This window comes from Anomaloglossus baeobatrachus, chromosome 1, assembly GCF_048569485.1.
Source record: "Anomaloglossus baeobatrachus isolate aAnoBae1 chromosome 1, aAnoBae1.hap1, whole genome shotgun sequence".
NCBI classification, from domain to species: Eukaryota; Metazoa; Chordata; class Amphibia; order Anura; family Aromobatidae; genus Anomaloglossus; species Anomaloglossus baeobatrachus.
Window position 1 is genome coordinate 813,381,221 of NC_134353.1, and position 25,158 is coordinate 813,406,378.

Genomic DNA, 25,158 nt, shown 5'->3' on the forward strand with positions numbered 1-25,158 from the left:
TGAGGGACCACCGCTGCCGTTTGGGGGGAAGCCCCGGGACGATGGTGTGTGGCAGCTTGAGATGTTAGCCCCTCCGTGGGCAGGGGGAGTGGTTTCCCGGGATCCAGTGATGGATGGAGTGGGGAACCCGTCGGGTGAAAAGGGATATCAGGTACTCGCACAGTCCAAAGTCACTGACGCTGACGCCAGGTAAACCAAACTCTTGAGTAACCTGCTCTCTCTGAGCGAGTACGCTGGGTCCGTTTCCTTTTAGTGTTGCAGGTTGGTCTGAAGCCTTGTCCCTTGGCACTGTGTGTCCTACGTGTGGATCCCTCTCACATGAAGCGATTCGGGTCCCGCTCACCTGCGTGGCTAGCAGGGTGAGCTTGCTCTCAGGGATCACGCTTGGGATTTTCTGGACGGTTGTGGGAAGTCCTATCCCCCTCGTTGCGCTAGTACCCTGATTCTGGAGCGGGTGGGGAACGGTTCCTGAAGACTCTGTTCCCGTCGGGTTAATTACTGGGCTGCGTGAAGCTTCTTCCCAGCCCAGGGTCCCGTCGTGCCCTGGTCCCTGCCCGGTTGAAGCACATGGCAGCCAGCCTGCTCTCTGTAGCAGCACCGTGCCCCCTGTCACTACCCCCTGCGACCGGGGTTCCAGCTCCTTTTAGCCAGGCCAACGTCTGGCACCTGGGACGGGTACAGGAGCCCAGCTCCACAGCGTGACCTGTCCTGTCACCGCTGCTCACTGCTCAACTTCTACTCTACAACTGACATCTCTGCCCTCCCTCTTCCATCTCCCCATCTGGGTGGCCCTATTCCCCTCAGGCCGCCCAATGAGTGTCTGGTGGGTGTGGTGCAGAGTGTTCCTCAGGATTTGTGTACACCTGATGGTAGCAACACCAAATTGACAGGACCTGTAACGAAGGAGGAGCGGGTACCATGCAGAAGGGCAGATTGCACGGCACCCTGTGACGACCTGATAGGCCAGGGCGTCACATTCCCCTTTGGTTAAACGTAGCTCGTCCGCGAGCTACAGCACGCCAAGCACTTATTATTTTTTTTTTTTTTTAAAGGAAAGAAAAGGATTAACACACATATTTATTTTGAACAGGTGCATCCCACATTAGGGAGGTGCTTTCTTAAACCATTACCAACATTTTTTTACTTTTGAGTTCGTCTGCTACAGGGGACGCCACCGGTTTTGATGGCAGCAGGAACCCAACCTTCCACGATGTGGTCCCTCCCTGCGACAGTCCAGTCCCGACGTCCCGGGTCCCAACACCCCCCACCCAAGCAATCTGGTTCCCCTGAAAACCTAAATGGGTCCCTGGGCCGGGTTAAGGTCCCGAGTTAGGTCAGACAACTCTGTTAGGCACAACGGGTGCAGTCTTTTTACAAGACACAAGTTTGTGTTGGTCACGCCAGTCCTGTGACCATGGTCCATTTTTAATCAACTATAAAACGTGGAAGTCTTTATAAAACTTTAACAAGAGTCCCTGTACAACTGCTGTCAATCTAGAGAAAATCAGGTTACTTTTCCATGCAATTAGCTTTTTATTAATTCTTTCATTTTCTAACATTTTCTATATGGAAAATAACAAACTGTGGAAAATAACAAACGGAAAACACAGATACCTAACAGTTTTACGGTATCATATTTTTGCTTATATTAACAGTCCTTACTGGTCCAGCTCCCTGGGGAACCGGTAGCCAACAGCAGCATTCGGCATGATCTGCTCATTCGCTACCGTGACCCGTTTCACGTCGAGGGCATACCAGCCCCTCTCCCCGCAGTGTCGGGTGTAGCTGACCATTTCTTCAGGCTCTAGGTTGCGGCCAGGATGCTTCCAAGGAAGGTGTGGGGCCACGTCCCGCCGGGACACAAATACCCCCGCTGTGAGGTCTGCTTCATGGATGAAACCCAATCCCTGCTCGGGGTCAAAGCGATCCACCAGACCGCGGCACCATGGCCCTTTAATACGTGAAGCAGCGCTTCTCACTTGTTCCTTCTCCACCCTGTTGCAGGCTGCCAACTCCTGCCGCCGCCCCTGTTTTCTGGTAGCAATTTCTTTTTGCAACTCCTGACTGTGTCGCTCCCAGTAGGGGGCGTCGGCGTCCGGCCTCAGCTCCCGAACTGGCTCTGGCTTTAGGTGAACTCGAGCGGCCCCAACAGCCCTCGGGATACTGCGCGGCAGTGGAACCGGAGACTAGGGAGGTTCCCCTCCCGCTACTGAAATAGTGGGCCCGACTGCTCCGCAGCCGGGGTTTTAGGGTCCGGGTGCTCCGCCTCTAAGGACCGGTCCGGTGATGCGGCCGGGTCTGATCTGGCTGGGCTCCGGGGGACCGCTGACGTGACCGAGACGAGAGAAGACTTTAGGTCTGCTGCCGGAACTTCATAAAAACAAACTGCATTTTCCGCTGCCGGGATGGATAGTGGCAGCTCGGCGTCCACCGAGGAAGGGGTAGGTGACAGTGGAGTGGTTACTACAAGCGGGGGTGAACCGGATCCCTCAGCCGCCATGATCGGATTAGGGTAATCAATAGGGAATGGGTAACCGCTCACTGCTTTTTCAACAAGATGGCGTTTTTTGGCGCGAAAACAGCGGAAAAATGGCTGGCGTCGCAGAAAACAGGATTATGGACTGCGATTTTTACTTCTCAATGCGCATGTCACCCAGGTTAGTGGGTCCTGCTCGCATCCTGTTCGTGATGCCATGTTTTCCTTTAAGGTGTGCCGCCCCCGCGACAGCCGATGGGCTGCTCGGACCTGGATTCGCAGTGGCTCGAGGGGTCTCCGGATTCGAGGTGGAGTCGCAAGGCTACCTCGGAAATAAAAAGGGGGTAATTGTTTTGGGTGGTGAATGGGATAATGTTCGTGACGCCATCCACGGTGTGTGGTAACGTGAGGGACCACCGCTGCCGTTTGGGGGGAAGCCCAGGGACGATGGTGTGTGGCGGCTTAAGATGTTAACCCCTCCATGGGCAGGGGGAGTGGTGTCCCGGGATCCGGTGATGGATGGAGTGGAGAACCCGTCGGGTGAAAAGTGATATCGGGTACTCACACAGTCCAAAGTCACTGACGCTGACACCAGGTAAACCAAACTCCTTGAGTATCCTGCTCTCTCTGGGACAGTACCCTGGGTTCGTTTCCTTTTGGTGTTGAATGTTGGTCTGAAGCCTTGTCCCTTGGCACTATGTGTCTTATGTGTGGATCCCTCTCACATGAAGCGATTCGGGTCCCGCTCACCTGCGTGGCTAGTGGGGTGCTCTCAGGGTTCACGCTTGGGATTTTCTGGACGCTTGTGGGAAGTCCTATCCCCCTCGTTGCGCTAGTACCCCGATTCTGGAGCAGGTGGGGAATGGTTCCTGAAGACTCTGTTCCCATGGGGTGAATTACTGGGCTGCATGGAGCTTCTTCCCAGCCCAGGGTCTGCGTACCTTGTTGTGCCCTGGTCCCTGCCCGGTTGCAGCACAAGGCAGCCAGCCTGCTCTCTGTAGCAGCACCGTGCCCCCTGTCACTACCCCTGTGACCGGGGTTCCAGCTCCTTTTGGCCAGGCCAAAGTCTGGCACCTGGGACGGGTGCAGGAGCCCAGCTCCACAGCGTGACCTGTCCTGTAACCGCTGCTCACTGCTCAACTTCTACTCTACAACTGACATCTCTGCCCTCCCTCTTCCATCCCCCCATCTGGGTGGCCCTATTCCCCTCAGGCCGCCCAATGGGTGTCTGATGGGTGTGGTGCAGAGTGTTCCTCAGGATTTGTGTACACCTGTTGGTAGCAACACCAAATTGACAGGACCCATAACCAAGGAGGAGCGGGTACCATGCAGAAGGGCAGATTACACGGCACCCTGTGACGACCTGATAGACCAGGGCGTCACATCTGTGCAAGGAGACACACAGGTCTGCTCACACAGACGAGCAGGCAAAGTCAACTGTGCCCCAGGTAACTTTAACTACAGGACCTTCCATGATGTCATAGCCATGGGACCAGTTTGGTGTGAATGTTGTTGTTACCTTTTGGGTTACAGGACCTTCCGTGACATCTTGCACACGTCACCATTCATAGTTTGTTTTTTTTTGTTTGTTTTGTGTTTTTTTTTTTCAATTAAAGTATTTTATAAAGTGAAAGTTTTTCAGTTTTTTTTACTTTTTTGGTTCTTTTTTATTCTTTTTAAAATCTGTTACTTTTATATTTTTCCATCTATGTGGTCTCTCGTGCCTTTTTTTATGCATTTTTATTTAATGGCGCCATTTTTAGGTACATACAATTTATTGATTGTATTTATTAACTCTTTCTAGGACATCTGATGCTTTAATACATTTTTTTTTTCTAGCCCTGAATGGGTTTAATATAATGGAGGGAGGCGTCATCCCTCCCGGTGCTCCTTGCAGTGATGTATGGCCGGGCAAGAGGTTACCAGGACAGTCTGTGATTGGTTGCAGTGGCCAGGTAACTAGAGGAGTGCATGATGGGAGGTTTCTCTAAGAACGCGCTCTCCCAGTCACCTGACCGCTGCAGTCAGTCACAGTCTGCAGTGGTTTTGATGACCTTCTAATGCACAAAGTCCCAGAGCCTCACAGTGTGAGTATCCTCCACTGACCCCCCTATGTAACCTCCTCTGACGTCACTGCAACACTGCTGTAAAGTGAGCGCTTGTCGACGGTGAAAGCGGTGACGTCAGCTGTGCCCTCGGGTAACCCCGACTCTGACGTCAGTGCTCTTACTGCCGACAAGCACTCATTTTACCGCAGTGTTGCAGTGACGTCAGTTGAGGTTACCCGAGGGCACAGCTGACCGGCCTCAGCTGTGCACTCGGGTGAAGTCTCTGACAGCTCTCGACTGAGTCTGTGCCTGCTCGTCTGTGTGAGCAGACCTGTTTGTCTCCTCGCACAGATGTAGCAGAGCTGAAGATACTCGCCCGCCTTTGGACTGCATCAGAGGGCTTTTTTTGGGTAATAAAGATTGAGTCCTAAATGTCTTCTGTTTTATTTCTAATAAAATATTTTTTCCTCTGTGTTGTTGTTTTATTTTACTGTTAAAATACCAGACAATCACAGACGCTGTCACAGAGTGGACATCTGTGATTGGATGCTGGCGTAACCTGAAACTAGCCCTTACAATCTAGCATCTAGAATGTATGGGCAGAATCCAGGTTACTCCAACAGCCAATCATAGACGCTCATTCTGGGTGACAGCGTCTGTGATTGGCTGTTGGGTCCCTCACGCATATAGTAGTGTAAAAATAAATAATTAAAAAAAATGACGTGGCACTCCACTGTACTTTTGATTTTTAGCGCAGATAAAGCGGACGGCTACGGGCTGCCACCCCTATCTGCCTGGCTTTACCTTGGCTGGCAATACAAATACAGGAAAGTCCATTCATTTTTTTTAATTATTTAAAAAAATAATTTAAAAACAAATGCGTGGGCTCCCGCTGATTGATTGCCAGTCAGGTAAAACCAGGCAGCTGGGGGCTGGGATTCTCAGCGTAGTAAGGCCCAAGCATTCTGGGCCCCCCACACTTAAAACCGCAGCCTACAGCCACCCTTGGAAATGGCGCATTGTTTCTTAGCTCTGTTTCCAGGTGCATTACCCGGCTCGTCCAGCGGCCCTAATACCGGTGGCACGCTGGGTAATAAAGGGGTTAATACCAGCTTTGTATTTTCAGCTGGTACTAAGCCCGAAATTATTGGTGTCATGCCAAATTAGACATGGCCTCCATGAATTTCTAGTAAACAGTAAAAAAAAAACACAACACATAGAGATTTATTTTTTTTTTAGAAATAAAACAAAAAAACATTTAGAGACTCCATCTTTATTATGAAAAAATCATTAGTCTGACGTAGTCCACAGGGAAAGTAATGTCAGCTCTGCTTCATCGCTCTGTACAGACAAGGGTCTCTATAGAGCGAGAAGCAGACTAACACTGACAGTGACAGTCAAAGTTCAATCGAGTCCATGGCTAAAGGGTGCTTTACACGCTGCGACATCGCTAGCGATAGCTAGCAATGTCGTGCGCGACAGCACCTGCCCCCGTCGTTTGTGCGACATTTGGTGATTGCTGCTGTAGCGAACATTATCGCTACGGCAGCGTCACATGCACATACCTTTTCAGCGACGCCGCTGTGGTCTCCGAACAATCCCTCCTTCAAGGGGGAGGTGCGTTCCGCGTTATAGCGACGTCACAGCGGCGTCATTAAGCGGCCGCCCAATAGCAGAGGACGGGCGGAGATGAGCGGGATGTAACATGCCGCCCACCTCCTTCCTTCCTCATTGCCGGTGGACGCAGGTAAGGAGATGTTCGTCGTTTCTGCGGTGTCACACATAGCGATGTGGATTGCCGCAGGAACGATGAACAACATCGTACCTGTGGCAGCAGCGATATTAAGGAAAGGAGTGACGTGTCAACGATCAACGATTTTTGATGGTTGTGCAATCATTGATCGTCGCTCCTTAATGTCACATGCTGCGATGTCGCTAACGGCGCCGTATGTGCGTCACTAACAACGTGACCCCAACGATATATTGTTAGCGATGTTGCAGCGTGTAAAGCACCCTTTAGCCATGGACCTGACATCACTGCGAATACGGCTGAAGACTGCCAAGTGACTAGCAGTGCAGTGAATACTTCCAGAAGTTAATGATCGGACCAGGAAGCAGAAGTGGCCGGGAGATAGCAGATCTGCAGGATGTGTCGTGGGACCGGTAAGTATAATGACAATGTTTATTATTAACTATATTCTATATTTTACCCCCCGCCCCATTCCATAACTGTAAAGTCCAAGTTCGGGGTTCGGACGCAAGTTCGCGTTATCTTCGGCCTTGAACCCTGACCTTACAAAAAGCTCGGGCGAGTCTCCTGATCCCAAACATCGGGGAGGGTTTGTCCATCACTAATAAAGAACTAAACCCCATCTTTTCTGATTTTAAGACTATTTTGCCACAGTTACAATTTTGCTCAGGATGCATAGTTTTACAAGAAAGCTATTACAAATTATAATATCTTTTATATAGAGTGCCTGAATTATCATACCATCTTGGTCTGACCGACAATAAAACTTGTTGGTGTACACAAGATGTAGGTATATTCTCACTTATAAATATATGATGGTTCTGACTTGAGATTAAAGTTGTCCGGTCTTCGGGTGAAAGTCTGCAGTAACTATCTGTCAGCAGACTTCTGAATCCTTACAACCACCATTTTGCCAACGAGAGAATGTGGTTATGTGACTACATGACCACAAGTATACAGTCTCATCCCGACTAGACATATATGTGGTCACCTGCCAACTAGACATGTTCTGCTCAATGCAAATGAATTGAGTAAAACCAAGCACATTTAGTGTGAATGAGGCTGCAAATATGCAAATGACATGTAATGTTGGGCACACAAATAGCATGTGGATGAAGACCAAAGTGGAACTTTTTGGGTTAAATACAAAATGCTATGTGTGGTGGAAAACTAAAAGTACACATCATACTGAAAACTCCATCCCCACCATCAAACATTGTGGTGGCAGCATCATGCTGTGTGGATACTTTTCTTCAGCAGGAATAGGGTATCTGGTAAGAGTTGATGAGAAGGTGGAAGGAGCTAAATATAAAGCAAGCCTGTAGGAAAACCTATTAGACTTGAGACTTTGGTGTAGGTTCACCTTCCAACAGGCAACAACCCTAGACATACTGCCAGAGCTGCACTGGAATGGTGTAGATCAAAGCATATTCATGTGTGTGAGTGGCCCAGTCAGTCCAGATGTAAATTCCATTGATAATCTGTGACAAGACTTGGAATTTGATGTTCACAGACACATCCATCCAGTCTCAATGACCTAGAGCTGTTTTGTACACAAAGTGGACTGGGCAAAACTATCAGCCTCTAAATGTGCAAAGCTGGTAGAGACAGACCCCCAAAAGACTTTGAGACAGGTAGTCCTACAAAGTATTTACTCTGAGAGAGGGGAGCCAGCACGATCAGAAATTATCATGAATCATATAAAAAGTGCAAATTCAGAGATTTATTCCAACAGTACTATAATACAAAATGAGATTTTAGCAAATAATTGATCAATTCTTTGAGCCACCCCTGCCAACGTCACGGCAAATCTCAATAGGGGGGTCCTACTCTATATTATGTATTTCATGTGCCATACGGCCTCCTAGATAAAGTTAAAAGCAGAACCATAATGGAGCACACATACCTGTAACCTGTATATAACCACTTCTATGTTGCAAAAGAGGCAATTGTGGCTAAGGAACAGCCCAGGTCCCAGCATGTGGAACAAGCTCTACACATACCAGAACTGTATCAGAACTGACCCTCCCAGTGCCAGACAGCAACCATTGATATAGGCAGACCAGATCCAAGTATGGTGCTTAATTAGCAATGCCTGTGGAAAAGGGTGAGGCAACTGAATGTGAACAGCTACCAACAGGAGGTATATATATTGCAAACCAAGATCAGGCGTGCATAGCATGGTGGTGACCAGCCACCATACATTTGTAGCATAACTACAACCAAACAGAGAGAGAAGAGAGCCAGCACGATCTGAGAGTGGCATGCATCATATAAAAAGTGCAAATTCACAGATTTATTCCAACTGTACTATAATACAAAATGAGATTTTTAGCAAATAATTGATCTATTCTTTGAGCCACCCCTGCCAACGTCACGGTAAATCTCAATAGGGCGTCCTACTCTATATTATGTATTTCATGTGCCATGCAGCCTCCTAGATATTTATGTGTGTGAATGGCCCAGTCAGTCCAGACGTAAATCCCTTTGTCTGTGACAGGACTTGAAAATTGCTGTTCACAGATCCCTCCATCCAATCTCACTGAGCTAGAGTTGTTTTACAAAGAGGACTGGGCAAAACTATTAGCTTCTAAATGTGCAAAGCTGGTAGAGACAGACCCCAAAAGACTTTCAGAGACAGGTGGTCCTACAAAGTATTGACTCTGGGATGGAACACACATACACGTCACAATTTTCATATTTATATTTTTAAAATATTTAGAAAACCAAGTTTCATTTCCTGTACAGTTCACAAATACTTGCTATTTACTCTTGGTATATCACAAAAAGTGCGGCTGTAATGTGAAAAAAATGTGGAAAAGTTCATGGGGTAGGAATTCAGTTCACGGGGTATGAAACAATTCAAGGCACTGTAGGTATCATCTTCATCAGAAATCTTAAGCAATGCTGAAAATTTCGATTATAGGATCATCAAACAGCTGAGTGTAAAAGCAGTTACTCCAGGGCCTTGAAATTAAAAACATGTTGCCATGGCAAACCATTTATTAGGATGCACAATGATTGCGGCTGCTGTTCTGACTTCATTGCAGTATCAAATAATCTCCATATAAAGTCACATTTTGCACTTTTTTTAAGCTTAATTTTTAATAGCTGAATAGTGCTTATCGTACAGAGTTACACCAGCCAAAGTGAGCGTAGATTTCCTACATTGTGACGGACGTCGCTCTGTCATTATCGGGCTGTCTAAATGGAGCTTAAAGCGTCTCCTACACAATAGATAAGTATCGATGGATGTGGGTGGTTGAGAGCCTATGTGAAGGAATTAGAGTGAACATGGGCGAGTGACACAAAAAAAAGTACATGGTCCATTTTTGTCTGCACTTATATTTACTTTTTAGTACAGAGCTACGTGATGTGTATCGCAGGAATGTTTATATTCACCTACTCTTGGTTTTCTAACTATATTTGCTGGCAGTTTGTCCCAAGCATCTACTACTCTTTTAGCAATATTACATTTTCTGACCCCCACCCCTCCCTCCAAATTTAGTCTTTTTGTGTTTAGCTGCTTATTGAAGGCTAGTTCACCTTATATAAATACTGCCCGTCTTTCTGCTCAAAAACTGTATTCTGACTATTCTCTTTTATGAATAAGATAGAGTCATCGAATATATAATGCTGAGTGTGTGTATGTCCGCTAAAGGAATCTGCATCGTCGCATTTACAATCACGAAATTTTGCACAGACACTCCATGTGATTCAGGGAACGTCATAGACTATGTTTTGACCGGAAAATTTAACCCCGCGCTTTACAGTTACTTTCCAAAAAACCTGCCTCCATTAAAGTCAATGGAGCTGCGAGCTACAGGTTATTAATAGCAGCTGTGATTGGTTGCTATAGAAGCAAAGGAAATTGTTAGTATAAGAAGCTTGTGTGTGAGGTAATAGGATGTCGGTGGGGAGATGGATAGAGAAACACAGAAAGAGAGAGATGGGGAAAGAGACAGAGAGAGACAGACAGACATAGGCACACACAGAGGAAGAGGCAGACATGGAAAGAGACAGACAGAAAGACAGGGAAAGAGACAGACCAGGAAAAAGACAGAGATAGAAAGTCTGTCAAAGAGACAGAGACACAGACACAAACAGAGAGGGAAAGAGAAAGACAGACAGAGACCGACCGACAGACCGACCGACAGACAGAGACCGACCGACAGACAGAGACCGACCGACAGACAGAGACCGACCGACAGACAGAGACCGACCGACAGAAAGAGACACACACAGAGACAAAGATAGACAGAAAGAGACAGACAGACAGACACAGACAAACAGACACAAACAGACAAAGACTGGGAGAGAGACAGTTACTATCCCGGGCAACGCTGGGTGCTACAGCTAGTCAAGAATAAACTTTACACTTTGTTTGATTCTTTGGTGCTTGAAATTTGTATGCAGGATTTAATATCATAGTCTATCAAAAAAGGTGTCGCACCTGTTGTCACCTTATTGTCCACTCCCATACCAGATCGCACCACTTAAATACCGCTGTCAGAGATTGACAGCAGCGATTGGAGCAGGTGACAGTTGAGCTGATATATGTACATTGTATATCAGGAAGAAGTTAAAGCGGAATGATCACCAGAATTTACAGTGTAAACTATATTCATTGTTTAAAAAAAGCTCTTAAACCTGATGCGGCTTGTGTGATTACTATGAAAATCAATTTTAGAGTGACAATGTAATCCTGATAGCAAAATGAGCATTTTATAAGTCTGGCTAAAAAGTCCAGAGAGCTCATAAGTCCAAGCATATTCAGTCTCCACCCTCTGACAGCTGCAGCTTGTACTGAGCAGTTTGAGATCTCAGCAGCAGGGAGGAGGGACACTGAGGAGCTGTCAATCAGGGAAAGTTGGTGGATATAAAGTTAGGCTGTATTATCCTTTATGAAAGTTGTTTCTGATATGGACTTTCAAAAGAAATCCACCAGCCTTATCAGATTTAAGAGCTTTGTGGAATATTATAGTTTCTGTTGTGAAATCTGGTGACAGAGACGCTATAAGGAATTGCTCAGAAAGCAAACAGGATATTATAAAGTAGTACCAATATTTCTTGTAATGATATCAGTGGTGTTTGGGCAATGACCAATCTCCTGAATTCCGGATGTACTTTTTGATGTGTGCATGATTTGTCCTATAAAACTGATTTGTTTATTATGGTATTTTTTTTTCTCATAGAAAAGATATTCTTCGATTTCTGGATGCTGAGAGAGATGTATCTGTAGTTAAAAGCAGCTTCAAGCCGGGAGACGTAATTCATTATGTTCTGGATAGACGCCGTACTCTAAATATTTCCCAGAATCTGCACAGTCTATTGCCTGAAGTGTCACCAATGAAGAGCCGCCGGTTTCAGACTTGTGCAGTTGTGGGTAATTCCGGAATCCTTCTGAACAGTGGATGTGGCAACGAGATTGACAGCCATGACTTTGTAATAAGGTGAGCCGCTGTCTGTTTCTGGAGATTATCACTTCATATGTATCATAGGCGCTTATCAGTCTCTGGTGCTTGACAACGATATATCAAAGTCACAAAATAAAAAGAGCTGGGACTAGATGAAGTGATGTATTTAATGATATTTTTCACCTTCAAAAGTTATTCTTCTTTAAAGTATTGTAATTACAGATTTTATAATTATAAAGGCATCTTATATGTAATAAAAATAATATCCCTGATTTCCTTGTAAATCCCTCCTCTGGTGCTCACCCAGTTTGCTTAAATGGAATCTGTCACCAGATTTTTACCACCTAATCTGAGATCAACATAACGTTGGGGCGGAGATCCTGATTCCAGTGATGTGTCGCTTACTGGGCTGCTTAGTGTAGTTTGTAATTATAGACATAATAATATTATTATTATTAGGGATGATCAAATATCACAAATATTCGGCAATATTCGGCTTCACGAATATCTGTCGAATAGCTCACCGCTATGCGAATATTCGATGCGCAATGTAAGTCTATGGGAAGCCCGAATAGTTGCTATTCGGCAACTATTCGGGTTTCCCATAGACTAAAGGGGGCTTTACACGCTACAATATCGTTAATGTTTTATCGTTGGGGTTACGTCGTTAGTGACCCACATCCAGTGTCATTAACGGTATCGCAGCGTGTAACACTTACCAGCGACCTTAAACGTCCTCCAATGTGGTGAAAATCGTTCACCATGTAGAGGTTGTCTTAAAACCAAAAATTGTTAATGGTTGTTTATAGATGTTGTTCCCCATTCCTGCGGCAGCACACATCGCTGTGTATGACACCGCAGGAGCGAGGAACCTCACCTTACCTGCATCCCGCCCGCAATGAGGAAGGAGGTGGGCGGGATGTTCATCCAGCTCATCTCCGCCCCTCCGCTTTGATTGGCTGGCCGCTTAGTGACGTCGCAGTGACGTCGCCGTGACGCCGAACGCACCTCCCCCTTGAGGGAAAGATTGTTCGGCAGTCACAGCGACTCCACCGACCAGGTATGTGCGTGTGACGCTGCCGTAGCGATAATGTTCGCTGCGGCAGAGATCACATGATATCGCATGCACAACGGGGGCGGGTGCTTTTGCGTACGATATCGCTAGCAATTGTTAGAAATATCGTAGCGTGCAAAGCCAGCTTTACATTCCGCATCGAATATTTGAAAATCGTCGAATAGTGGCGACCTATTCAGCAAATATGGGCGTTGCCGTATTTGCGGTATTTGATCATTCCTAGTTATCATTATTATTATTATTATTATTATTATTATTGGCCTCGTATGTGTAATAAAAACATTATCCCTAATTTCCCTGCAAATCCCTCCTCTGGTCCTTACCCAGTTTGCTAAAAGGCAATCTGTTACCAGATTTTTGTCACCTAATCTGAGACGATTATAACGTTGGAGCAGAGATCCTGATTCCAGTGATGTGTTACTTACCAGGCTGCTTAGTGTAGTTTTGATAAAATCAGTGTTTAATCAGCAGTAGATTATCCTTAGAGGACTACTTGGCGTGCTGCCCGTTAGTCCGGCAACTCCCCGTTAGTCCAGTTCCTATTAGTCTGTGCTTACTGGTCTTGTCGTTGAGACACACACACACACCCAATAGACCAGTCATGATGGCATATTGGCCATAACAACCATTCGGTCATCCTAAAATCCAGGGCATGGGTTAGGCCGCAACATCTGCAGCCCTTCTAGGTACGTTCCTGGCCGACAATGCAAAGCGCGGCCTTGGTTTTACAGTAGCACTGTATATCTGGCATTGCAGTTCTAAGTCGAGAGGCTCAGGATTATCCTCCCCCTGATGAGGAAGTGATGCAGTGTATGAAAATGGCAAGAGAAAAAAGGGAATTGAAATGGTAACAAAGGTGACAAAATCTGATTATCTCCAGTGAAGTAATACTGCCTGTGTGGCTGCAGCCTGTGGAGTGTACTGGAATAGAGCTTTAATTATATCGCTTTTGTTAAATAATTGAAAATACAGAATAAAATGCTTCAGTATCCAGACATCGCTCTCCGTAGCATTAAATATCTATTGTTCGTCTAAGCAAACTGTAAACTGCTATTTTGTGGGTTAAGCAATTATTTTTAGCACGCAGCCTATCCATTCCCTAGGGATCAGTAACATCAGTGATATATGTGGTTATTAAACAGATTGTTTAGATTTTTTTCATAGACCGCCGCGCTTCCCTTGATGAATTCTTTTGATTACTGGTTCAGTCTAACAGTTTAGTTTACTTTTATTTCTAGATGCAAATATTTCCGTGTTTGATGTAAATTAAGTCATAATACATTCTATATGTTTCATTTCTTGTTATATGTATATCGTTACATTTTTATTTCTGGTTTATTTTGTTTTAAAGGGAACCTGTCTCCAGGTTTCTCCCTTATGAGCTGCGGCCACCACCGGTGAGCCTCTATGTACAGCATTCTAACATGCTGTGTATATAAGAGCCCAGGCCGCTGTGTAGAATGTAAAAAACACCTTTATTATACTCACCTAGCGGGCGGTCCGGTCCGATGGTTGTCGCTGCTCTTTGGTACGGTGCCTCCTCTCTGCGGTGATCTCTATCCTCCTTCTTCTGAGGCCCGTATGCATGATGTGTTCTTTGTCATTCACACTAGCCAGCATTGAGGTCCTGTATAGGACAGATCAAAGTATTGTAGTGCGCCTGCGCAGGCGGTATTCAACCTTTCCATACACCTGCGCATTACAGTACTGATCTACCCTCAGCAGAGTGGATCATAGTGCGACTGCTCAGGACTGCAATGCCGGTCTGGGGTGGATAGGAGGACAGAGATTACAGCAGAGAGGAGGCGCCAGACCGGACCTCCCCCAAGGTGAGTATTAGAAAAGTTTTTGTTACATTCTACACAGTGGCCTGGGCTCTTCTATACAGTATTCTAGAATACTGTATAGAAGAGCTCACTGGTGGTGGCCGCAGTTTACAGTCTGCTAATCTGGTGACAGGTTCCCTTTAAAGGAAGTCTATTATCCCAAAAATAAAGGGATTATGTAATCCCAAATTTATACTTCAAACTAACCAAATAGCCTTATAGGAGACAGGGCAACAATAACTATCAACCTTTTTATTTTTAAATCTGTTCCTCTGTTGTTCCAAATAATAACTTTATTGTAATGTGCGTCCTTTCCATCATTCCACCCACTTATTTAATACTGTCACACCTATGTTGGTTGACAATACTGGATATGGGCAAGCCAGTGCTGTCAACCAACATAGGATGATAAATGTTTGTTATGTAATCACTTAGAAAGCAGAATCCACTTTGAGTGCGCAAATAAACACAAATTGTGATGAACTCCAAACATCGATTAGACAAGAATGTGTTGCCATTAGGGATGATCGAGTACGTCAAATATTCGGCTTGGAAAATATTTGCCGAATAGGTCGCCGCTATTCGACTATTTGCGAATATTTGATGCGCAATGTAAGTCTATGGGAAACCCGAATAACAACTATTCTGAACTATTTGGGCTTCCCATAGACTAACATTGTGCATCGAATATTCGCATAGCGGCGACCTATTCGTCAGATATTCGCAAAGCCGAATATTTCAGGTATTCGATCATCCCTAGTTGCCATCAGTACACTGGTTTAAAAGTTGATATCCAGCATGTCAGAGGGAATTCTAGAAGTCTTAAAAAATAAGGGTTAACACTGGAAATATTGAGTTTGTGCACATAAAAGAATCAAAAATTGTATCAGTCTCAATACTTTTGGCCATGACTGTTTCCTACCCAACATTAAATTGCAACATCAAGATGGAGTATTTGAGCAACTGCGAAAGTCATGTAATCGATAGACCTGTTAATGATGAAAAAAATAGAAGCAAAATTTTCATAACACCTCGATTTATTCATTATGAAGTATGAGAGTTATGTGCAGATATACCCTTAGATGCCTTTGCTGATATTAGTGAAGTTATTAATGGTTGTCTGTGGGTTGTTCTGCCATGTTAAATTTCCTTGAGTTGCCCAAATCATCAAAATCCGCTGTTTCCTTTGCAATCTATGACCAATGCTGTCTCAGATGGGCTTGATGGGAGACAAGTCTGGAGAGGATGAAGACCTTGCAGGCTGCTCACAGAAGCACAAGCATATCTAGGATGTCGACATTTGGTCGACAGTTGCAAACGGAGCTGCCATGGTCATTCATACACACCTTGGCTACTATCAGTGAAGTTAAGTGCAGGGATTTCTGTGTGGCGCTCATACTTGAAACTTAATGAATCATGATGATTTCAAAATATAGATTCCACTCTTAATTTTTTGCATATAATTAACATGTCTATCAGTTCTGTGAATTCCATAATAACATTCTTTCCTTTCGGTGATGTAATTTCAGCGTTGAGTGTATGATGCAGTATCTTGAGAGCCAAGACCTTGTATTCTCAATTTTTGGAGAGACCGCCCTATAAGTAGTGTACCAGGATAATCTGGAGTAGGAAAAAGATGCATAAAAAGTCATAGTTTCTTCTACAAACCCAAAGCAATCCAGATGTATCTCTTTAAATTGAGCTTAAGGAATGGTGTCGCCATTAAAATGACCCTTTGCCCTTAAGTCCTAATAGATATACTTGCAAATAGCCTCTTCAGAAGGAAGGGGATTTACTGTAACTGCACAGAGTGCTATTGGCTATTATCTTTTTTCTCTGGCTATATTTAGACCAGTCTTCCGCCTATCTATATTTAGAAAAAAGGCAAAAAGAAATAATGTCCGAAATTATCACTGTATATGTGATTTGTAGTGTTGGTGAATGAGTCTCAAGCTTTTATCATTTATTTTACTCGTCTATATAATGCCATTTGATTTCACTGTGTATTACAGACATCCTCTTTATAATCTGTACTGAGACTCATATTCTAAATACCCTATTAGTATGTCTTTAGAGTATGGGAGGAACCCTGGCTACCTGTGCATGGAGGTAGCTCTAAGCGGTGTATGCTGGTAATCAGGGTAAATATCGGGTAACCAAGCAAAGCGCTTTGCTTGGTTACCCGATATTTACCCTGGTTACCAAGCGCAGCATCGTTACACGAGTCGCTGGTGAGATCTGCTTGATTGACAGCTCACCAGCGACCATGTTGCAACGCACCAGTGATCCTGACCAGGTTGACCAGGTGGTATCGTGTTCGAAATCGCTGGTACATCGTTTAGTGAGATGGTACCCTAAGTGCTCATCCCATCCATTTCCTACTTATGGCTTATTTCTGGGTCAGCCAGGGTCTGGTATCTGGCTCGGCGCATATGTGCAGAATCTATCTAGGGTGGTGAGGGAAGCCAGGGGCCAGCGGTAGGTTTAGTCAGGGATCACCATCTCCCTCTTCCGTAGACACAGGGTTTCCCTTCCCTTTCGCCGTTCGCTTGGTACATTCCCCATACTTAGCATGACAACTACGTAGAGAGTGCAGTCATTTGAGTTTTCTCAAGTATACACCATGTAACATTTTTCTGACCCTATACTTAATATTGAAAGTTTTAATTTCAGGTTTGTTCTGATCTTTTTTGTCTTTTTAAAGAAATCAAAATGCTAAAAAAAACCTCAATTAGATTGGCTTAAGCCAGCTTTACACCTTACAATTAGGTGTACGATCTCGTATGCGATGTGACACGCCCAGGTCGCATATGCGATTGAATGAGATTGCACGTAGGTCGTTCATTTGCTGTCACACGAGCGTTAGTAGTCTATGTTAAATTGATCAATTTTGTGTGCGATCCTTTAGATCATGTGTTCTGTGACGTATGGATTGGGCACCTTTTTTTTTTTTTTTTATTTATTGACTTGCCAAGCGTGTGTAATGTAGGGATGCGTTTTTACTATGTCATCTGCCATTCAGCTCTGCTACATGGCCGCTGACAGCAGACACAGACAGCCATGTAGCAGCGGTGAATGGTAGTTGACAGCAGACACAGAAAGAGCCGCACTGTCAGAATGAACTCGGGTGAACCTCACCCGACTTCATTGTCATGCTGCGGCTCTGTCTGTGTCGAGTCCTGATTAGCGGTCACCAGTGAAGGACTCACCGGTGACCGCTAAACTCCTGAGTAACTGAAGTGAGCAGCCCTCTCTCATACTCACCGATCCCCGATCCCCGGCGCTGCACGGCGTTCACACTGCTCCGGCGGCTTTTACTGTTTTGAAAAAGCCGGCCGCCCATTAAACAATCTCGTATTCCCTGCTTACCCCGCCCACCGGCGCCTATGATTGGTTACAGTGAGACACGCCCCCCACGCTGAGTGACAGGTGTCACACTGCCACCCAATCACAGCAGCCGGTGGGCGTGTCTATACTGTGTAGTGAAATAAATAATTAAATAATTTAAAAAAACGGCGTGCGGTCCCCCCTAATTTTAAAACCAGCCAGATAAAGCCATACGGCTGAAGGCTGGTATTCTCAGGATGGGGAGCTCCACGTTATGGGGAGCCCCCCACCCTAACAATATCAGTCAACAGCCGCCCAGAATTGCCGCATACATTATATGTGACAGTTCTGGGACTGTACCCGGCTCTTCCCGATTTGCCCTGGTGCGTTGGCAAATCGGGGTAATAAGGAGTTATTGGCAGCCCATAGCTGCCAATAAGTCCTAGATTAATCATGTCAGGCGTCTATGAGACACCTTCCATGATTAATCTGTAAATTACAGTAAATAAACACACACACCCGAAAAAATCCTTTATGAGAAATAAAACACACAAACACATTCCCTGGTTCACCACTTTAATCAGCCCCAAAAAGCCCTCCATGTCCGGCGGAATCCAGGATGGTCCAGCGTCGCATACAGCTCTGCTGCATGGAGGTGCCCGGAGCTGCAGAATACACAACCGCTCCGGTCACCTCCATACAGCAAATGAAGACAGCCGCGCGATCAGCTGAGCTGTCACTGAGGTTACCCGCTGTCACTGGATCCAGCGGTGGATGCAGCGGTGGCCGCGGGTAACCTCAGTGACTGCTCAGCTGATCGCGCTGCTCACCTCAGTTGCTGACTGGAGCTGACCGGAGCGGCGGTGAGTAGCGCGATCAGCTGAGCTGTCACTGAGGTTACCCGCGGCCACCGCTGGATCCAGTGACAGCGGGTAACCTCAGTGACAGCTCAGCTGATCGCGCGGCTGTCTTCATTTGCTGTATGGAGGTGACCGGAGCGGCGGTGTCTGCTGCAGCTCCGGTCACCTCCATGCAGCAGCACTGGATGCGACGCTGGAGCATCCTGGATTACGCCGGACATGGAGGGCTTTTTGGGGCTGATTAAAGTGGTGAACCAGGGAATGTGTTTGTGTTTTTTATTTCTAATAAAGGATTTTTTCGGGCGTGTGTGTGTTTATTTACTGTAATTTACAGATTAATCATGGAAGGTGTCTCATAGACGCCTGACATGATTAATCTACGACTTATTGGCAGCTATGGGCTGCCAATAACTCCTTATTACCCCGATTTGCCAACGCACCAGGGCAAATCGGGAAGAGCCGGGTACAGTCCCAGAACTGTCGCATCTAATGCATGCGGCAATTCTGGGCGGCTGTTGGCTGATATTGTTAGGCTGGGGGGCTCCCCATACTGTGGAGCTCCCCATCCTGAGAATACCAACCTTCAGCCGTATGGCTTTATCTGGCTGGTTTTAAAATTAGGGGGGACCGCACGCCGTTTTTTTAAATTATTTAATTATTTATTTCACTACACAGTATAGACACGCCCACCGGCTGCTGTGATTTGGTGCAGTGTGACACCTGTCACTCAGCGTGGGGGGCGTGTCTCACTGTAACCAATCATAGGCGCCGGTGGGCGGGGTAAGCAGGGAATACGAGATTGTTTAATGGGCGGCCGGCTTTTTCAAAACAGTAAAAGCCGCCGCAGCAGTGTGAATGCCGTGCAGCGCCGGGGATCGGTGAGTATGAGAGAGGGGGTAAGAAGGATAGACTGACATGTACAGAGAGAGGGACAGAGATAGTGACGGACTGACAGAGATTAGTGCATGACAGACATTGTGAGGCGCTTCAGAACGCAGCTTTTCAGCTTCGCTCTGAAACAGACCTTTTTTAAGCTGCGGTGCAGAGCGCACACCTGCGCACATAGCCTCAGACATCAAAATCGTATGAGGGATGTCACACGTTACAATTCACTAGTTTCGTACTACCAAACGTCCAATGTATGAGGAATAAACGACGTGTATGCGATCACCGTATTTTCGTTCAATCTTGATCGCATGTAGGTTTCACACGCAAATACGTCACGAACGATGCCGGATGTGCGTCACTTACAACTTGACCCCGACGACGGATTGAAAGATCTATTGAAGTGTGTAAAGCAGGCTTTAGTTTCACTGTTCATGCTGTTGGAATTTTATACTCGTAGCATTACTTTTCATTAAAGGGAATTTTATCAGAAAATGTGCTATTGTATAAAACAGGTTCTTATGTTGAAAAAAAATTATTGTATGTTTTTTATTCTTTTCATATACAGTAGACTAACTCAGACTCTTTCTGTTTGACCCTATTAGAAGTATAGATTTTGAATTCTCTAATCTTGGTTAAGCTGATTGTGAAGGAAGGAGGAGAGCTGTGACTATTACCTCCTGTGAATGCTAGATCTCATATTGATAACTGTTACTGGAGCTGCATATGTTGGGAGATTAGTCAAGTGCCTAACGGCCCTGCCTGGCATCCACCCATGTCTCCCAATATCTGCCATATTTGTATCCTGGCTATTTTATCCAGCAGTTACCAGTTGTAACTGCTACCATTTGGGCAAGCTGCGATCACAGCAGTTTTAATCCTTTATATGATCTTATGAATGACAAAGATGTGGTTCTCGCGCTCCGCCAATAGAATCACAGGATCCAGATTGGTATACATAATGGCAACTGTATGTGACCATGGGGCACCCTATTTGGACATTTGCTATGGGCCCTGTCTACTTTTTATAGTGTTGTTACATTGTAATACTGTCTGTGATGATAATTAGATAGCTGAAAAGTAATCTATCCAGATGGCAGGAAGAGTCTAATATTAGGCTTAGTAGCTATCTTGAAAATTGAAAGATTTATATATTTGTTTATTTTAATTTTTCATGTACAGATTGCATACTAGTATGTTATGTCAGGTCCCTTTTATAGAGCTGCCTCAGGTGCCGAAAGTCATAGTCCCAATCTCACTTTCTGACTTTCTGTAATCCATTTTAGCAATTTGCTGCTAGAGACGGTTTATACTTTACAACGGGCAGTGGAGATCAAATTAGACAGAATGGACTCTCCTTGTGGTCAGCACTTTGGAGTGTTTTATCGGGAATAAGGCATACTGCTGTCAGTATGAACACATTGATCCAGAGACACAACGACACTTTTCAACTGCATCTAAAACGCGACATCTCCAAGAAGGAGTTGTGTTCTAGGAGTAATCATTCATTATGTGATGTGTGCCGCACATAGTGCTGATGAGGAGAACCTCAGTTTTCATGCTTTGTGCTGTCAACATAGTCCTGGTCCTGGAACTGAAGTTATTTCATTAGTCTCTGGTGTTCGGGGGTTTCTGACTTTCAGCCCAAATTGATTTCTTTCATCTCCACTTAAGCGCTTGTAAATACTGTATGGATGGTTGAGCCTTTGCCTGTTGGGCATTCTTCTGTGCTCTCAGACTTTCGGGAAATGCACTACAGAGGATGGGCCGAGGATACAGCAGTAATCATTATATGAGTAGAATTGAACGTTCATGCTCAAGGACATGCCGAGGTTGAAAATAGAGTATGGGGAATTACAGGTAAAAATTCAATAACGGATAACTTGTAATTCTTGGTATGTATACTTGCAGACAGAGCATGTTGTATCTGTTGAACATCTTTGTCCTTATTCCATACATAGCTTTAGAATTTTTTGGTGTACAGTAATATTTCCTAACATGGTGTTTGTCTTCTTATTTAGCCTAAGCTATCTCCGAGTGCAGCAGCGTAATTACTGCAAGAAACGTAGCCACTGTTAGACGCTCTGACTATTTCTGTATACTGTTCTCCAGTGTCTCGTAAAGAGGCCGGGGAATCTGCCATGTCAAAAAACGCTGTTAAAGGGAACCTGTCAGGTACAATATGCACCCAGAACCACGAGCAGTTCTGGGTGCATATTTCTAATTTCTGCCCAAGAGTCCCTGTATACACTACCATAGATAAAGAGATCTTTAGAAAAAGTATTTCTAAAGATATTTTATCATATGCTAATGAGGCCCCTAGTCGCAAGGGTGTTAGTTCCCTTGGCTAGTCGACCCCCTTAGCATGTAAACATGTGGGAGTGCTAACATGCTAATGAATATGCAACGTCAGAAATATGGTTGTTCTCACCTCTTCTGCCATCGCGTTCGATGCTGGATTTCGGCTCAGTGCACATGATCAGAAGTCCCAAACTTCCAGTCATGCGTACTATGAAGCCAGGTGTATGCGTTCCGGCTTCAAACTGGTGTAGTGCACATGACCGGAAGTCTGGAGACATTGTGATCTTAATCCAGCGTTGGCGACAGAGGTGAGCCCGACCATACCTCTAACATAGCACATTCACTAGCATGTTAGCACATCCACAGGGGGGCCGACAAGCCAAAGGAAATGACACCCTTGTGATTAGTCCCCTCGCTCATTAGCATATGATAAAAGATCTTTAGAATGACTTTTTCTATAGCTCTCTTTATCTATGCTAGTATATACAGGGACAGTTAGGGTAAGTTCACGCAGTGCATTTTTCGCGGCATTTTTGCGCGTTTTTCGGGTGCGTTTTTGCTCAGAAAACTGCATGACTTTGCTTCCCCAGCAAAGTCTATGAGTTTTCATTTTTGCTGTCTGCACACAGCGGTTTCTTTTTAGCTGCGTTTTTGTGGTGCCCACAAAAACGCAGCATGTCAATTATTTTTGCGTTTTTCACTGCGTTTTCCACCCATTGAGTTCAATGAGATGTTCAAAAACGCAATGAAAACAGCAAATTGTAAATATAGCTGCATTTTAGTGCGTTATTACTAAAAACGCAGCTATAAACGCAAGGGTTGGGTAGTAAAGGGACATGTACAGGAAGAGGATTCCTTCTGTCAGTAAACACAGAAGCGTGAATCCTCCCGGTACCGTCACCGCCGCTTCCATTTCCCGCCCGGTGCCATGTCAGCTTCCGTGCAGGAGGTGGAAGCGGCTGCTAAATCAAAAGTGAACAGTAGAAAAATGTCATGCTCACCTGTCTGCAGACTCCCGGTGCCATGTCCGGTCCCAGCTCCTCTCCCGGTCCCGCCACCCCCACTCCGGCTGTGTGCAGGCTCCCAGGCACGTACGATACCTGCATGACCTGGCCGTGAGGACCTGGCGGTGATCACCTGATGCAGTCACCTGACGCATCAGCTGATCGTAAGTCTCGTGGTGACGCCGGATTTTACCGCCTGATTCCTCGACGCTTGCAGTCAGTTCATGACAGCTGCAGACAGGCCGGGGTGATCTCCGGAGTTCAGGTGAGAGCACTGGAGATTAGCCCGGGATGTCTGCAGCTGTCATGAACTGAATCGCAAGTGCCGGGGAATCAGTCACTCGGCACTCGCTCGCTGTACAGTCTCGGCTGCAGTCTGGAGCTCAGGTGAGAACTCCAGAGTGAAGTGCAGGTACCTGAAGCCAGGCCTGGCATTACTGGAGATTCCTCCAGTAGCCAGTCCGACGCTGCACAGAAGTGTTTTTTTTTTTTTTTTTTTTGCACTGATGCATCAGCTGTTTGTATAAACTGCTTTTATACAATCAGCTGATGTGTCATGTGATTCAGGCCTTGAACCTGACACCTCATCTGATCGCTTTGCCTTCCAGCAAACCGATCAGATGATATTGGATCCGGATTGGACGGCGCGGGACCCTTGACCCAGGATTACTGCGGAGGGAGGTTCTTTATTTCAATAAAGATGAAGTCACTAATTGTGTTGTGTTTTATTTCTAATAAAAATATTCTTCTGTTTGTTGTGTTTTTTTTTATCTTTACTAGAAATTCATGGTGACCATGTCTAATATTGGCATGACACCATGAATTTTGGGCTTAGGGCCAGTTGATAATATACAGCTAGCCCTAACCCCATTATTACCCAGCGAGCCACCCGGCATCAGGGCAGCTGGAAGAGTTGGTTACAGCGCCAGAAGATGGCGCTTCTATGAAAGCGCCATTTTCTGGGGCGGCTGCGGACTGCAATTCGCAGTGGGGGTACCCAGAAAGCTTGGGCACCCTGCCCTGCGGATTCCAATCCCCAGCTGCCTAGTTGTACCTGGCTGGACACAAAAATTAGGCGAAGCTCACGTCATTTTTTTTTTTAATTATTTCATGAAATTGATGAAATAATTAAAAAAAAAAGGGCTTCCCTATATTTTTGGTTCCCAGCCGGGTACAAATAGGCAGCTGGGGGTTGGGGGCAGCCCAAACCTGCCTGCTGTACCCGGCTAGCATACAAAAATATGGCGAAGCCCACGTCATTTTTTTTGTTTGGGGGGGAAAAGAAATCCTGCATACAGTCCTGGAAGGAGGATGCTGAGCCTTGCAGTTTGACAGCTGCTGGCTGCTCTCCTGCATACACTATTGGATGGAGGATGCTGAGCCTTGTAGTTCTGCAGCTGCTGTCTGCTCTCCTGCATCCACTAGTGGATGGAGTATGCTGAGCCTTGTAGGTCTGCTCCCCCTGACTCTCCCTCCAGCATACAGTCCTGGATGGAGAATGCTGAGCCTTGTAGTTCTGTAGCTGTCTGCTCTCCTGCATACACTATTGGAGAATGAAGAACATATGGAAGAAGGAAATGACATCAGACCTTTTTTTTTTTTTTTCAACAATCTTTAATGGCAATGTTCACTGATAAAAAAATGCAGAAAAACGCAGTGAGCAAAAACGCAGCAAAACGCGGTAAAAACGTGTTAGTTTTTTCTTGCGTTTTTAAAGACGCTGCGTTTCTGTGCGTTTTTAGCGCTAAAAAAACGCACAAAAACGCAGCGTCAAAAAAACGCAGTGTGTGCATATAGCCTTAGGCAGGATTAGCAATATGCACCCAGAACTGCTCAAGGTACTGGGTGCATTCTGCACCTGACAGGTTCCCTTTAATCTGCAGATAATGATGTTCTAAAGCTACGCGGCCGCCACTCTGAAAGCCTCCGTGCGGAAACGCAACAAAAATACATATAATCCATACCAAAGCATATCAATAAAGTTTTGGCAAAATCAAATACCAGCAAGTGTCAAAAAAGCAGCTTTATTTAAAACACGACAAACCAACAAGAGATAAAAAAAAACAGTGTCAAAATAGTGATTTAACACTAGAACTACTGGACTTGTGACACCTATATAGAAATACATGGTGCAAAGTAGTCAAAATGACTACCTCAGTAGTTCTAGTGTTAAACACGTAAAAAAAACA

General features: G+C 45.4%; 1 protein-coding gene across 1 annotated transcript in view; it reads left to right on the plus strand.

Moving 5' to 3' along the window:
• The window catches only part of ST8SIA4 (ST8 alpha-N-acetyl-neuraminide alpha-2,8-sialyltransferase 4), a 228,478-nt gene that overhangs the window by 83,142 nt on the left and 120,178 nt on the right, over positions 1 to 25,158 (plus strand). The window contains exon 3 of the mRNA XM_075325060.1: positions 11,470 to 11,727. Within this exon, the coding sequence (XP_075181175.1) occupies positions 11,470 to 11,727 (258 nt within the window). The remainder of the gene's footprint in view (positions 1 to 11,469; positions 11,728 to 25,158) is intronic.